We start from the raw sequence: 15,249 nt of genomic DNA on the forward strand, positions 1-15,249 counted from the left end.
TATATATACATACATGTGTGTGTATATATATGTGTGTATGCATCATATATGCCTGTAAGTATGAGTGTGTACGCATATTAAAATTTTTCAGTGCAAGTTAAGTTATATACATATATATATACAGATATATATATGTAATGTATATATACATACATACACACACACACGCACATATATACATATACACATATACGTATACATATATACACGTATATAAGTATACACATATATATGTATAACATATATAATATATATACACACACACATATATATACACATATATAGATATATATATATATATAGATATATATATATATATTTATTGTTCATTCACATATACCTCCAACTAAATAAGGACACAAAATTGATATTAACTTACATTGAGATGTCCATCAAGTCTAAAGTCACCAGTCTACAAAGATCCATCAAAGGGAAAAAATGCTAACTCTCAGAAATCGTAGTAAGGTTTAATGAGATTAATCAAGATATTAGCAAATATCAGTGAACAAAGTTGTAGTGGGAGGAGGGTGAAAAGGGAGAGGGGTAGGGAGAAGGGGACAATTTTTTTTTTTTTAGCGCAACGGAGTAAGGACTCAAAGTGGGGGGTATCCCATACGGCAAGAGAAGCAAATAATAATAATAATAATAATAATAATAATAATAATAATAAAAATTATAATAATAAAAAGAAAGAAGAAAAGAGTTTATTTGGGGAATTTTGTTTTACAGTAAAACAATAATTTTCGTTTCTACATTAATACCCTCAGAATGGAAGTAGTAAGGGCAAATAGGAGAGGGAAAAGATTTTAAAACATACAAAATAAAAAAAAATTGTGGTACTTATTTTATCAACCCAAGACAAGGTTTAAAGGGAATCCCTTCACCCAATCCCACAAAAAGACTAACACTCAAACTACAGAACAAGTGACAAGATATTGGCACTGTAAGCATTTGGTAAACATGCCACTCTAAAACCAGATGCCACATGGATCACCTAAGTAAGTGCACAACATTTTCAAATGTTTTTTTATTAAACATTTTTTATCATGAAATTATATAGATTAATTATTTTCTTCAGTTAAAAAAGAAATTTGATTTCATTTTGAAAACCTTAGGTGAACACAATTCTACCTTGTGTGCATGAGCATATTTTGTGTGCACTTGTCCTATAATGAATGCATGTGCACAAGTGCACAGCATACCAAGTGCTTTGGTTGTTAAGTAAAATTTATGCCCTGAACACAGCAATCCACAGCACAAAATTTGAATAAAATCTCAAAACTTACATGCACAAAAATATATATATACAATGATGTGCCGTCTGTAGATGTGTACACATGTACACAATCTGCAACATATTGCCTGTTTAATAATTAACTCAGGGAAGTAAAACCCAGACAAAATAATTCTGATGGACATATAAGGTGTGCATATGTGTTTTTGTGAATGTGGATGTATGTGAAAGGGATAGAAACAAATAGACAGACAGACAGACAGATAGATAGAAGGAGAGAGTGTTTTAAAGCAGTTTTCTGTTTGTTTTTAATTCATTTCAGAGAAACTGTTAACTAGCTAACTATGTACGGACATACTGTGACATCTGCCTCCATTCATATACAATGACTAACAAACATGAACCAACATGGTCAGAGTCGTTTTATTATGGCAGGATGAATGAGGCAGAGAGGAGAGGGGAAGTAATTTCCCAGTCAGCAAACTCTGCAATAATGGCCTCAGAGAAAGAAATGGTCTAAACATACTGTTGCTCTCTCTCTCTCTCTATTCCAGTCAGGTGAATTATACAAGATGGTGAACTTAATTAATAAGGATGTGTAAGAAGTCTAACAAAATAAAAATAATAATAATAATAATAATAATAATAATAATAATACTAAAGCCTTCAATGACATCTGGCAATGGGGGAGGTGGGCAGAAAGAGAATTTTAAAAAAATGTTTTTAATTCAGAAATAAATTTAAAAAATTTCTAATGCAATAAAAAAAATTATTATAACAAAAAAAAAAAAAGAATTAAATGAATATAGAAACAAGTTAATTAAACTATAATTAGTATTTCAATTTAGCTAACAAGTTACAACTTGTAAATTATAATAACTGGCGATTATCTTTTCACTGGCTAAAGGACATTAAACAATGTGTTGGTTTATGGTGTATGCATCATCATCATCATCCATTTATTTATTGTTTACTTGTTTCAGTCACTAGACTGCAGCCATGCTGGAGTACTGCCTTGGAGGCAGTACCCCAATACTCATGGTTTTGAAAGCCTCATACTTATTCTATTGGTCGCTTTTGCTGAACCACTAAGTTACAGAGATGTAAACAAACCAACAACAGCTGCCAAAGCTGTGTGGAAGGGGGGACAAACACACACACACACACGTTGGGCTTCCACACAGTTTCTGCTTGCCAACTATCAAATTCATTTACAAAAGACTGGTCAACCTGTGGCTACAGAAGAATACACTTACCCAAGGTTCTGTGCAGTGGGACAGAACTCAAAACTGCATGGTTGCAAAGCGAGCTTCCTAACTGCACATCCATACCAACATTTCTATAGTTTTTATCACAAAATAGATTTATTTCTTTCTACAATCTAAAATCTGAGAGCATTTGTCTTGACAAGCTTTAATTAATAAAAACACTGTAACCATCAAAACTAGTTGGTGACACGTTCATCTCCTGACATTGCATTGTTCTTATTTCCGAGAAGGAATAGAAAACTAGACTGGTTTAATTGCTTCTAAAATAGTTCAAACACAAACAGCAATGAGTCTAAGTATGTTCATTTGAATGTGTTAAAGAAAGACAGGGTCGAGGGACTGACACAATGTTACAGGGGCCACTATATAACTATGTCAGAACAACAAGCTGCTAATGGAGCCATCAAAGGTTCAAACCACACAAAGATATCATGCAAATGTGAAATACAGCAAAATCAAGATGGAGAGGCTGGGTGGGGGTGATGGAGGGAAAGGGGAGAGGGAATAGATAAAAAAAATCCCTTGCTTTTTTTTTTTTTGCTTTATTCTTTTAGCCATGCATCATTAATTATATTTCCAGAGAAGTAATGAAAATAAACATTAAACCACTGGCAAGAAAAGGCTGTGAAGAGGGGGAGTGGGGGTGGGGCTCCTTCGGGAAGAGGAGGGGGGTATCATTAATAATCATGAGATGACAGACAATTAGACCCAAACTTAATTATTATCTTTCTACCAAACAAAATGTAGAAGTTTCTAACCAAACAGAAAAATACAAAAAAAAAAGTCTTCCATGTTTTGATAGTATGGAAACCAGAAAGACATTCCATGATGGGAAAAAGAGAGAAAAGAAATGACTTGAGACACAATTTATGTAATTTAAGTGAAATAAGAACAGTTTAGAAATCAGGAATATGTTGTTTGAGTGTGTGTTTGTATGTATGTACATACGTTTGTGTGTGTGCACATATATATATATTTTAGTGATAGGTAAAATGTCAAAAAGACATAATATAATGTGTACAGAGAGGAAGTGCTCAGACCAGACTCAGTGCCTAAAATCCGGCATTGGATGAAGGGATACAGAATCCATGGAAATAAGAGTTGGATCTAGGCAATGTACAGGTCAAAACTAATATGTAGGTGTAACAGAATAAGATATGAACAGGTAGTTGCAAGACATCAAGTCATTTGTGTGCGTGTGTGTGTGTGTGTGCGTGTGCGTGTGTGTGTGGGATGGGCCAAAAATCACACCAAAATATCTGCCATTTTATTCATATTGTGTTGTTGTTATTATTATTATTATATATTTTTGTTCAGTATACATAAGTACATGTGTATTCATCATGATTTTATTTATTTTATTCAATTCTGGAAAAACTAAAGCATGTCTTTGACAATTTCAGAGTGTTGGCCCATCCTGTAGATATGTTCTCACTTCTGTATAAATTTGCTATAAATGACTTGATGTCTTACAACAGGCAGTTGGAAGGCATCAAGCCTGTTCATATACTATTTTATTGTTCCCTTATATAACAGTTTTCAGGTCAAGAGGGAATATTACAACAAAAGGCCAAGTGGATGTGCATATATATATATATATATATATCAGTGAAGATGTAAATAAAACAAAGACCAGGATGGTATAAAAATGCTAACAATGGTCAGAGATGTATTAGTGGCATTACTTAGTTTAAAACCAGATATACACTGGGGACATTAAACAGTGATTATTTTTGTTTCTTTAATCAAGATTCAAACTACATATGAATAGAAAGATAATTGTTAATTCTTTCAAAAGATAGAAGTCAAAACATCAACATTTTCAACAAGCATAAAGCAGTTATTGATAAATAATATCAACAAAGCCATAAAACTGAACTTAGGTCAGTCTTGAACCCCAGGGCTCATAAAGCAGGAACTAAATCCAGTTTCCATGGCATAAGATTGTCTGAGATTACAACACGTTTCCACTGACAGAGACACTGGTCCTTTGCAGGCTTAAATTCCTCACTACAGTTGGAACTCAATTTTTAGCTGAGCAAAATGAAGTACTTTGTGCAAGAACCATAATGTAACCCTTGCTCCAGGAATTGAAACTATGATCTTACACGGACACACTCTCTCAATATTTAACCAGCAAGTTGCAGAGGCTACACTGAGCTCCAAATGTCATCTTTAACATGGTTTCTACAGCTGGAAACCCTTCCTAACACTAACCACTTGACACAGTGCACTGGAGGCTTTTCTTTTTTTTTTTCTTTTTGGTGCTACCACTCCTAGTGAGGTTGCCATATATAATATTACAGTCTAATTAAGAGAAACTATTATTGTTTTGTTATAGCATGTTAAGATTTGTTGTGATGGGTAAACAAAAGCGCTTATCATCAAAGAAATGATCAAGATCCATCTACAGCTGCTAACAACTTTCAACAGGATTATTACAGACAGATGAGCCTGGGCCACTACTATCAAAAATTGATTAAAGCAGTTTTGGTTTATGCTGCACTTAAGTATAAGTATATATATATATATATATATATATATATATATAAACTGTGCATTTCTCTGAAAAGCCAACATGCCCACATTCAGTTTACTTAAATAGACACTATCAAATTGGTCAAAAATCTTGTGGCTGCTAGAAGAGTCAACAGACAATTTGTTCAGCTCTCATAGCTCAGTATTTATCTGCATAATAAAATTTAATCTAGAATACATTAATCTAACTGCTAAACATTGTAGTGGCACTGACATGGATTAGGGGCTGCATGTATAGAGGAGGAGGGCAGTCAGATGAAGGATATAGACAGTGCAGTCTATCTGGAAGTCTTGGAGAAGACTATGCCTCAATATGCCAAGAGTCATTTCGATTTGGTAGAGTCATTGCTCAAAATATATGAGACCTTCAAAGGCTGAAGTGGAGATGGGTTCCATGCCAACAGACATTGACTATGGGTCAGTCAGTCCTAAGAAGCAGGCAAAAGTTTCCACAAAAGGCACCAGACCTGTCATCAAATGCAAACAAATGAATGTGACTGGCCTCACATCAATTGGGTTAATATTCCCTAACTTGGATAAGAAAGTCACTAAAATCAAGGAAATATGTGTGCTACACTCAGGCCAACACAATACCTGGATTTAAATCTGATAGAAAACTTATGGAAACAGGTCAACAGAGGGAAGAAATGCAGGAAATAGATTGAATTGTAAATTATTATATGGCCACAAAGATTATTGTTCTTGATCTTTAATGTACACATTCCATTTTATTGAGAAAAGAATTGTATTGTTTTAACTCTTTCGATGCTATCTTGCCTGAGACCACTCCTGATTCTACAAATATAAACTTCCTGTTTTTAAAGTGACCTAAAATAAAACATTCCATCAAACTTCCATGTTTGAAATACCAGATTAATAATTCTTACAAATTTCAAAGCTAACTGAAATAAAAATGGAGTATTTCAACAGAAATACAGTAACAAAAGACTAAATGCTCTGATGTTAAAAAAAGGTTAATTTTTGTGTCAATAACCACCTTAAAATTTTTTTTACTTACATTCTTTAAAAGTAAAAAAAATTCTCTTACTATCCATACATAGTTTGAATCGTGACTAACACAGAAATAATGAATGTGTTTAATCTTCAGTTTATAATTGTCTTTAAATTTAATGATGCCACCATATATTAAAAAACAGGTCAGGGGAGGTGTATGAAAATATTTTGGCACAAAAGAAATATATTTAAGATTTTAAAAATGGAAAAGAAAAAAAAGAAAAAAAAGTCATGTGGTGAATTACCTGTATTCGTTTTTTCTTTAAAATTCTGCTCCGCATCTCATTAACTGCATATTGTGCAGTGTCCATACTAGTAAAATAGATTAGTGCCCTGCCTTTGCAGCGATCAATCACAGCATGACTAACTTCTCCATAACGACCAAACTGTTGACACAGAAGCTTTTCCGTCACTGACTCGGACAAGTTATCAAGCCAGACACAATTGGTAGGCATACTTTTCCCGAATCCCAACTAAAAATAAAATTAAATTAAATTGAATTAAAATTAAACAAAAAAGACTAATTATAGAAGAACAAAAATGTAAAACAATGTGAACAGAAACAAAAGAACAGTTTGTTTCATTACTATTTTAACAGGTTGATAGAAAGATTGTGGTATTTGTTTTAAACAAGCAGCATTTGACCTTAGAAGAAGGATGTTAGATCTGCTAACAGAAAACAAACACATTTTCAAACCAGATTTGCTTCAGTTCACCAGCATAACACTTAGAAAGGTTGAGGGAATTAACAAACAAAATAAATAAAAACTAAAAAGAACCTTAATTTTATTCGCTCCTATGTGTTCTCCTTCCATTTTACGTAGTGACTTGACAACACTTGTGATATCTGCATACTGTACAAATGCATAGGCTGATACTGCACCCTGGCGTTTGATATCAATATCCTGATGAAGAAAAGAAAAAAAACACACATTAAGTTTAACCTTCAAATGCAAGAAAACCATATAGAAATGGTCCAAAAACACCTAAGATATTCAATTTACAAAAACCACATCACATACAACTGCAGAAAACTGTCAGAGTTTAATGAGAAATGGTTCCAGCTGGAGCAGAACCAAACAGAAGATCAAGGAAATGTTAGAAATGAGACAGAGAAGACACTTTTAATAAAAAAAAACATTGAATAAAATAGGTCGACTAATGTAGAAAGGATGGGAAATAATAGTTAGATAAACAAGAGGGTCTCACTAACAAGGATATAATTTGGATTATATTAAATGATAATCATCAACAATTACCATCATTGGGAATGTTAATCTTTCTCTTCTCTATTTGTGTTATTTTTAAATATTTCTATGATACAGTTTCCCCCCATTTGCATACTTTTGCAACAATTGCTTGTCGTTGGATGCCTTTTACTCCCAGTTCAGACCACTCAGTTAAGAAATGAGAATGAAACCAAATTTATGAACTAAATCAAAGCCAGAAGAATTATGAACTTTGCCCTAGAGTACAACAACAACAGTTATCAACATTATCATTTAGTGTCCGTGTTTCCATGCTTGCATGGATCAGATGGAATTCATTGAGGTAGATTTTCTATGGCTAGATACCTTCATCTGTTTCCAAACAAGGTAATACTCACTCATAGTCAGAGATGTTCTTCATGGGAATTTGCAAATAAACACCTTCACTCATAAGACAACAATGCTCATTTACAACCATCATGTGATATCAAAACAAGAGTACACACACAACAGGCTTCTTCAAGTTTCCACTCACAAGCCATGTATCAACCCCAGGCTAGAGCTGAAGACCCTTTCCTGAGGTACCACACAGTGGGATTGAATTCAAGACCATATGGCTTGGGAGAAAGTTTCTCAACCACAGCCATTTAGCACTATGTTGTTCCACCATCAAAGCACTTATGTAAGAGACCTCCTAAGATGAAACCCAAACACCGTTAATGACTCAAGAGAAAGTGTGAGAGTGACTTACTATGATTTCTCCAAACGACTTGAAACGGTCTCTTAGTTCTTGTGTTGTAATCTCTTTCTCCAAGTTACCAACAAACAATGTCCGTGTGGCCTTTGGATGATATTCATCACACTCAGCCTCAGGAGGACGGAATTCATTATCTTCAACTTCTGGGAACAAAACAGTAAAACAGAAACATAAAACAAGTTTATTAACCTCTCCAGTATCGACAATAAGCAAATCTACTTACAGACAACTTCAGAACATAAACACACACTCTCCTTTGTGGCATATATTCACACAAGCCAATAGTTGAAGGGGCCATAATCGTTGGGTTGTTGGCACAACCCTGAACACTTCATGTAAGAAAAAAAAGAAAGAAAGTACAGTGGCGCCTCTATATTATTATGACATAATTCATTCCAAGCCCTGTTCGTTAACCAAATCGTTTGTTGCATGAATAATTGAAAAACATACAACTAGGAGGTAATCCATTCCAAGCCACACCCACATAAAGACATGAAATGAGGTTTTATTTGTCCATCTATCAACAACAAATCCATAGATATATACGTGTGCATATTTTGCCTCTTTGTCTTGTTTCTATCAATCTATGGTTTATGTTTTTAGCAGAATATGAGAAATGCTATTATTTTCTGTACAAAATATGAAAATATGAAGCTACACTCCCAGCCACTTACATACATGCATAGTCTAGTGATGGTTTGTTGCTCAAATTTCAGTTTGGAAAGAGCATGGGTTCCCAGTCACTTCATGTGTTATCTGCTCATGGTCAATTGATCAAATGTAAGCTCGTATGAATTTCATATTCTTCAGAAAAACTGTTCATTTATTCAATTAGGGAACTGTTCATACACAAGTACCCCATTCTACTTTCTTCAAACAAGGCTCAGGGAAAGTTGTTTTCTTTTTTTTCACTCAGCATTGCAGTTGCTAACAAAATGCAACAAACTTCTCACAACTTTGTAACAGAAATAAATAATTTCTGATGGTACTCAATCATATAGAATTTAAGTTTACATTCCAGTTGACCAACCTATCTATTTACATGTGCACCTCTACTTGTTACCTATTTACTACTTATACCACCATAGAGTTCCTACACAACATCTATATATATCTGTACATCCACACAGTATTTTTTTAACATTTGTACTTTCATGTGGTGTCTATTCACAAGAACTTTACTCCACACATTTCAATATACAACTGTACCTCCACAGCTGCTTAGGCTAACAATATATTTGTTAAGTAAAGAGACTACTAACCTACACCTTCATGTGCCATAACTTTAATTTTCTTCCCAAAAAACATCTTATCTTGAGAAGCTTCCAAGGCCTTTGCAGCATCCTCTGGTCTGCAACAGAATGAATTTTACAAAAAGTTTACAAAAAAAACCATAAAACTAAATCTTTTCATTTCAATAGTAATGACACAGGATAATCATGTAGATATAATCAAATGAATATACGAAGAGAGAAAACAGGAGAAGAATGATGCAAAAAACAAGAAAGTGTTAGCAACATCTGTAAATGAAATTAAAGAATATGGAAAAAGGAACTCACTTTCTAAAACTGACCACAGAATATCGTTCTTCTCCTTGTCCTAGCACCTGCACTGAAGTTACTTTACCATGCTTTTTGTATTCATGAAAAAGCCCATCCCTAAGGCTAGTATCTGTAAAATAAAGCAAAATTACTATTTAATTATAGTAAGACATGCAGACATTTGGACTGTCATAAACCCAAAACAACAAGCCACAACAGATTCAATTTCTCATTTAAACTGACTGAAAATACAAAAAAAAAAACATATTTCATTTATAATTAGTGTCACTTAAAGTGTTTAATAACATCTTTTAAATTATCCAACTCCATTTTTTCACTTTAATATAAATTTAACCCTTTTGGTACCAACCTACCTATTGGTTCTGATACAAATTTTCTGATTTTAAAATGATCTAAATTAAAATTTTCCATCAAAATTTCATGTTAGTTTATATTCTAAACAATTTAATAATGACAAAAGGTACTTTACTAATTTCTACATTATTTTTTTTAAATAATTCACACAAAAGCAGTCTATTTCAACAGAAATATGGCAAAAAAAAAGGGGGGGGGTTGTGGTTTGGCAGAGGGGACACTATATCATAATCCCTTATCATTTATGTTTCATGCTAGTATGGGTAGGAATGGTTTGACAGGATCCAAAGGGTCCCAAGAACTGCTTCATACTCCAGTGTCTGGCTTCGCCAGCTGGACCCTCTTCTAAATGCCAACCACTCTACAGCATATAATGGGTGCTTCTTATCATACCTCCAGCAGAAGTGAGATTACAAGACCATGAACACCTGCAGAAGGGAAGTTGGCTTTATTTTTGAAGATGATGGGTTAAAGTATGTTGTGGAGGAGCTATATGGCAACTCACATTTTGAAGAGAGTGATTAGTAATGACAAAGGGATACAAGATTAAAAGCCTCCTATTGCTACTTACCACTGGATCGAAGAGGTAATCCCATTACACAGATTCCAAGTGGTTTCCTTTCAGAGCTCTGTGTTTCTGCCGTTGATGATTTACTTGACATCATACTCTGACTCTCCGACTTTGAGTGTTTCTGACCCGACACAGACACTACAGGCACTCGCCGTAGACTGCCTCGGCTACTGGTTCGACTACAGAAAGAGACAAATTTACAGTTATCCAATGAAATTATAAGAGTCTTTCTTTTTAAACGTATTTACGTGTAAAACTTATTGCTAAATCTTGGTACAAAATTTTTTCCCTTCATATTCAAACTTGATGTCAGCTTTGCCCACTGCATGAAATCGCATCTCATCCACCCCCAGTTTAAAAAGCTATTTAGTTAACTCCCTTAGAATAACAGAAATGGTTATCTCCCCTATTGCACAAGGGAGGTAAGCAGAGGGACAACAATGCTGATTAATTCCCTTGTCTACGAGGGGAGATAACTATAGTCATTACTACAGTATACAGGAAGTTAATCGCCACCAATTGCACGAGTCGCCCGCCTTCTCTTCTTCCGTTCCATCAACATTAACGTCTACATGATAATTATTTCTTAATTAAGCAACAGTCTGGTGATTAATTTTCAGACAATCAGCAAAGAAGACAGTTTAATACCACCTGAAACGCTTTGCTTTTAATATCTTATCAGTAGTTGTGTTGCGCCCAGGCCAGTCTATCTTTTTTTATAAATACGTATCATGGGCTACAACTTTATGCAGCAAAGACACTCTAATAGTCGTTTCCCAGAGAAGCAAAGGCATGAAATTTGCGGGACGGGAACAGTTGACTGCATCGATCTCAATACTTGGTAGCAGCTTTATTTGATCATTCAGAGAAATGAATGGCAAAATCGACCAGAGACAGATTTGAACTTGGAGTGGAAAGAGCCGGTATTTCGTTCAATGTTGTAATGATTCTGCGAATCCACTTCACACATATTCCGATCCACTTAGCAGAGTCAGGAGAGCACTTGAAACACTAATACTTGTTTCAAGTTTGGGGACAAGGCGAGCAATTTCGGAGGATGGGGTAGGTCGTTCACATTGATCCTCGAGCTCAACTGATACGTATTTCATCGACTGCGATGGCATTTGAACTAAGATCGTAAAAACGGACAAAATGCCACTTAACAATTCAACCAGCTTGCAATCATGGAACAATGTAATATTAAGAGTTTTGTTAGCCCTGAATATATGAAGGGCAGCACTGCAGTGATTTTCCGTAGACATAAGAATATATTTAACCCTTTAGCATTTAAACTGGTCATATAACACCAAAATATTTCTACATGTTTTATGTTCAAACTGACCAGATCTTGCCTCTCACACCTACCCTGCAATGTCATTCTAAAGATAAACAATCACATCATTGAAATCTCAAAGATATGAGATAATGAATGATTAATTCAAAACAATGTGAATAAATAAGCATTACATGTGACAGGCTGAAGGGTTAAAATAGGTGCCACATCTGACCCAATAAATATTGTGAACCCGTCATCACTGTAAATCACCATCATGGCCGATAGAGAGTCCTGATTAAAAAGAAGAGGAAAGGAGAGAATTCTAGAAAGTGTCTTAATAATGACCTTCTGGAATGTGATCTGGAGCGACTGCTTCCCGACGAGGACTGACTGTAACCACTACTGGAACTGGAGCGCGATCGACTTCGACTGGAGGAACGAGAAACTGACACAGAACCCTTGCGTCTGCTACTATGCCGACTGCTCGCCTGGGAATTTGAACATGTCGGTGATAGTGTTGGAACCCGTGGTCGATCAAAACTCTCTCGATCGCTGGCATACTGCTCGTGATAGCGTTCATCAAAGGAATGCTTCTGCAAACTGCTTGTGATACCACTGGCTGCTGCAGCTACTGCACTGCTGCCTCCCCCACTTACAGGCACTGCACTGCTTTGGTTGACACCAGTACCACTGCTAACACCACCAGCACTCGTGCTGCCTCCACTAACTGCTGCTGTGGTACCACTCCCTGTACCACTGATAACACTTGCTGCTGCACCTGTGGCGGCGGTGGCACCAGACACATTGGCACCGACAGATTTTGGTCGTTGAGCTGCCCTGAAATACAGAAACAGAGACAATTATTATAGCAACAAGAAACGGTAAAAAGAAAAGTCGAAAGAGGGATGAGAGGAAATATCTAAGAGTTATAATATGGAGTCATATCACAGAAGGAGAAAGAGGTGAGGAAAATGGGTAAGGGAAGTGGCAAAAAAGGATTGTTGCAGGTATGCTTTTTATCATACTCTAAAGGTACGAAGGGCACAGCTGATCTCAGCAGAATTTGAACTCAGAACATAAAGAGCCAGCATTCTGTTCAATGCTGTAATGATTGTGTCAGTCCACCAATCACAAATCCTCCTCCACATAGCTGAGTCTAAGGCAACTCATCTTGGTGCTGCTCTTCTCTACATTCAGCACTAGAAGCTAACAAAGCTCTAGTGATGATGAAGTTCACTTTGAAACTATGTGGTTTGAGATTCAAACCAACAGTGCAGCCCTTCTGCTAGAACTTTAAGTTCAACCAATGAATACATGAGATGTTTGATAGATGAACATTGTGCAAATGGATACCTTTCACATTTGTGAGTATCACTGATATATATATATATATATATATATATATAAAATCAGTACATTAAACATACTTTGTGGTATTTATTGTGCTGGAGTTGTACACACATGGATTTGTCACATGAGCCATTAGAAATGTAATAAAACAAGTGGAACCTAAGAACCAACAACAGTCATCATCATCATCATCATCATAATAATAATGTCCTCATTTCCATGCTTTCACAGGTGAGACAGAATCCTTTGAGGCAGGTAAGGGTAAGGTGACAAGAAAAGGATCTGACTGTAGAGAATCTGTTTCCCAGCAAGGTGATATTTCTCTATGGCTGGACATGTTTACACCAAAAATTTGGAAATGACCGACATTGCTTAACCGATTGCAACACTCGTGACTATCACATAATGTCAAGACAATCAGAGACAGATGAACATGCATACAAATGGTTTCTTGTAATTTTTGTCTACCACATTCAATAACAGAAGACACTTGTCTAAGGTATTACAGAGTGGGACTGAATCTGAAACGACATGGTTGGATAGCCAACTTCTTAAGCATATAGGAAAGCTTTAGTGAACAATTGTTCACAAAATACAGAACATAAAATACATTTAAACAATGAGGGATCCACAATAATAGACGAGGAAGTTATATGCAAAAGAGGGAAGTGAATAATAAAGATATAAACTGTAGTATATTTAGAAATGGGAGAGACAAATGAAGGAGGAGTGGGTAATGGATTGCTAGGAAAGGCAAAGTGTATAAACAAGGAGTGGAAAATGATATGTTCAAAGTTGTATAAAGGATTGGTTTTAAAGATTTTTATGATCAAATAAAACTGGTACAAAAGAAGACATAGAAATAAAAGAAAAGTTAACTCTATGGAGGGCAGGGGAGAGGTAACCGTTTCAACCTGTAAGTACACTCCAGTGGGTGTGAGATTTCATTTGACCTCTACCCATGGAAAACAGAAAAGTGGGCAGCTATATGGTTTATTAAATGGTGGAAATGTGGTTTCCAGCTGCAAAATACAAACCCATGCAGTGACTCACGTTTACGCTTTCCAGGAAAAATCATGCTTCAAAGTGAAACTACATATGAAAGTATACTTGTGGCTTCAAAAAAGTTAAGGTGCCATAAGTTTGAACCAAAGTTGAGAAGTGCAATGGAGGAAAGCAGGAAGGGAAGAAGGGAGCTTCAAACAAACAATTTAGAGATTATTTCTTCAAGGGATTTTCACAGAACCAATTATGTTTTTCACATTCCCTTTATAGAGCAACTGGAGTTTATTGTATTCCTTACCTGGGATTCATTCATATGACGCATATAAAACTGAATTGTGTGAAGGATACACAAACACACACACACACACACGAGGATACCAGTATGGCTCAGTAAGAAGCTTGCTTTTCAACCATACACTTTCAGGTTCAGTCTCACTTTACAGCACTTTGGGCAAGTGTCTTCTGCTATAGGCCTAGGTCAAGCAATGATTTGTGAGTGAATTGAGCAGACAGAAACTATGCAAGAAGCTTGTTGCATGAGTGTATGTGGTGGGAGGTCATAGAAACCATGTCAGAACAGCTGACGGAACCTCATGGGGTCCCCAGCCTTACCAGCTCCTGTCAAGTCATCCGACCCATGCCAGCATGGAAAACAGATGTTGGAGGATATTGGTGCTGCTGCTGATGATGATATATAGGAACAAATAGTATGATAGGAATGAAATAGAAGAGAGGGACAGTAACAGTAGTTATAACTTTGCTGAGAGTGAGAGAGAGAGAGGGGGGGGGGGACAAACAATGAAATGACCCATAAGCAATTAAGAAACGTGCTGATGTGCTGAAAGACTGATGTGTCAACTGAGCAGTGAAAAGACCAGTTAGTAATAAGTAGGTCAAGTTCTATACAAATGTGACCTAAATTTATTCTATGTCAACTGTAAACCAGACAAAATTGGTGGGGAGAGGGGTCTGACTGAGGTTCTCCAGAACCCTACACCAAGAATTTTGTGATAAATAATGGTCAAGAAGCTCTATATTTCTAATTTTACTACACATGGTATACTGAAAATACTGGCATCTGTAAGTAGAAAGGAGACCTTTCAAGGAACAAT

The 15,249-nt window shown here is 35.7% G+C and overlaps 1 protein-coding gene across 4 annotated transcripts in view; it reads right to left on the reverse strand.

Moving 5' to 3' along the window:
* Nucleotides 1–15,249, reverse strand: part of LOC106872232 (protein split ends) — a 126,298-nt gene that overhangs the window by 2,918 nt on the left and 108,131 nt on the right. For 3 of the 4 annotated variants that reach the window (XM_052977053.1, XM_052977051.1, XM_052977050.1), the window contains exons 4-11: nt 12,128–12,619; nt 10,507–10,685; nt 9,579–9,690; nt 9,282–9,370; nt 8,014–8,162; nt 6,834–6,959; nt 6,300–6,527; nt 380–412 (exon numbers count right to left, since the gene is read on the reverse strand). In XM_052977053.1, coding sequence (XP_052833013.1) covers nt 380–412; nt 6,300–6,527; nt 6,834–6,959; nt 8,014–8,162; nt 9,282–9,370; nt 9,579–9,690; nt 10,507–10,685; nt 12,128–12,619 — 1,408 coding nt within the window. The remainder of the gene's footprint in view (nt 1–379; nt 413–6,299; nt 6,528–6,833; nt 6,960–8,013; nt 8,163–9,281; nt 9,371–9,578; nt 9,691–10,506; nt 10,686–12,127; nt 12,620–15,249) is intronic. The other variant, XM_052977052.1, reaches the window with a different exon arrangement.

This window comes from Octopus bimaculoides, chromosome 26, assembly GCF_001194135.2.
Source record: "Octopus bimaculoides isolate UCB-OBI-ISO-001 chromosome 26, ASM119413v2, whole genome shotgun sequence".
In the NCBI taxonomy this organism is placed as follows: domain Eukaryota; kingdom Metazoa; phylum Mollusca; class Cephalopoda; order Octopoda; family Octopodidae; genus Octopus; species Octopus bimaculoides.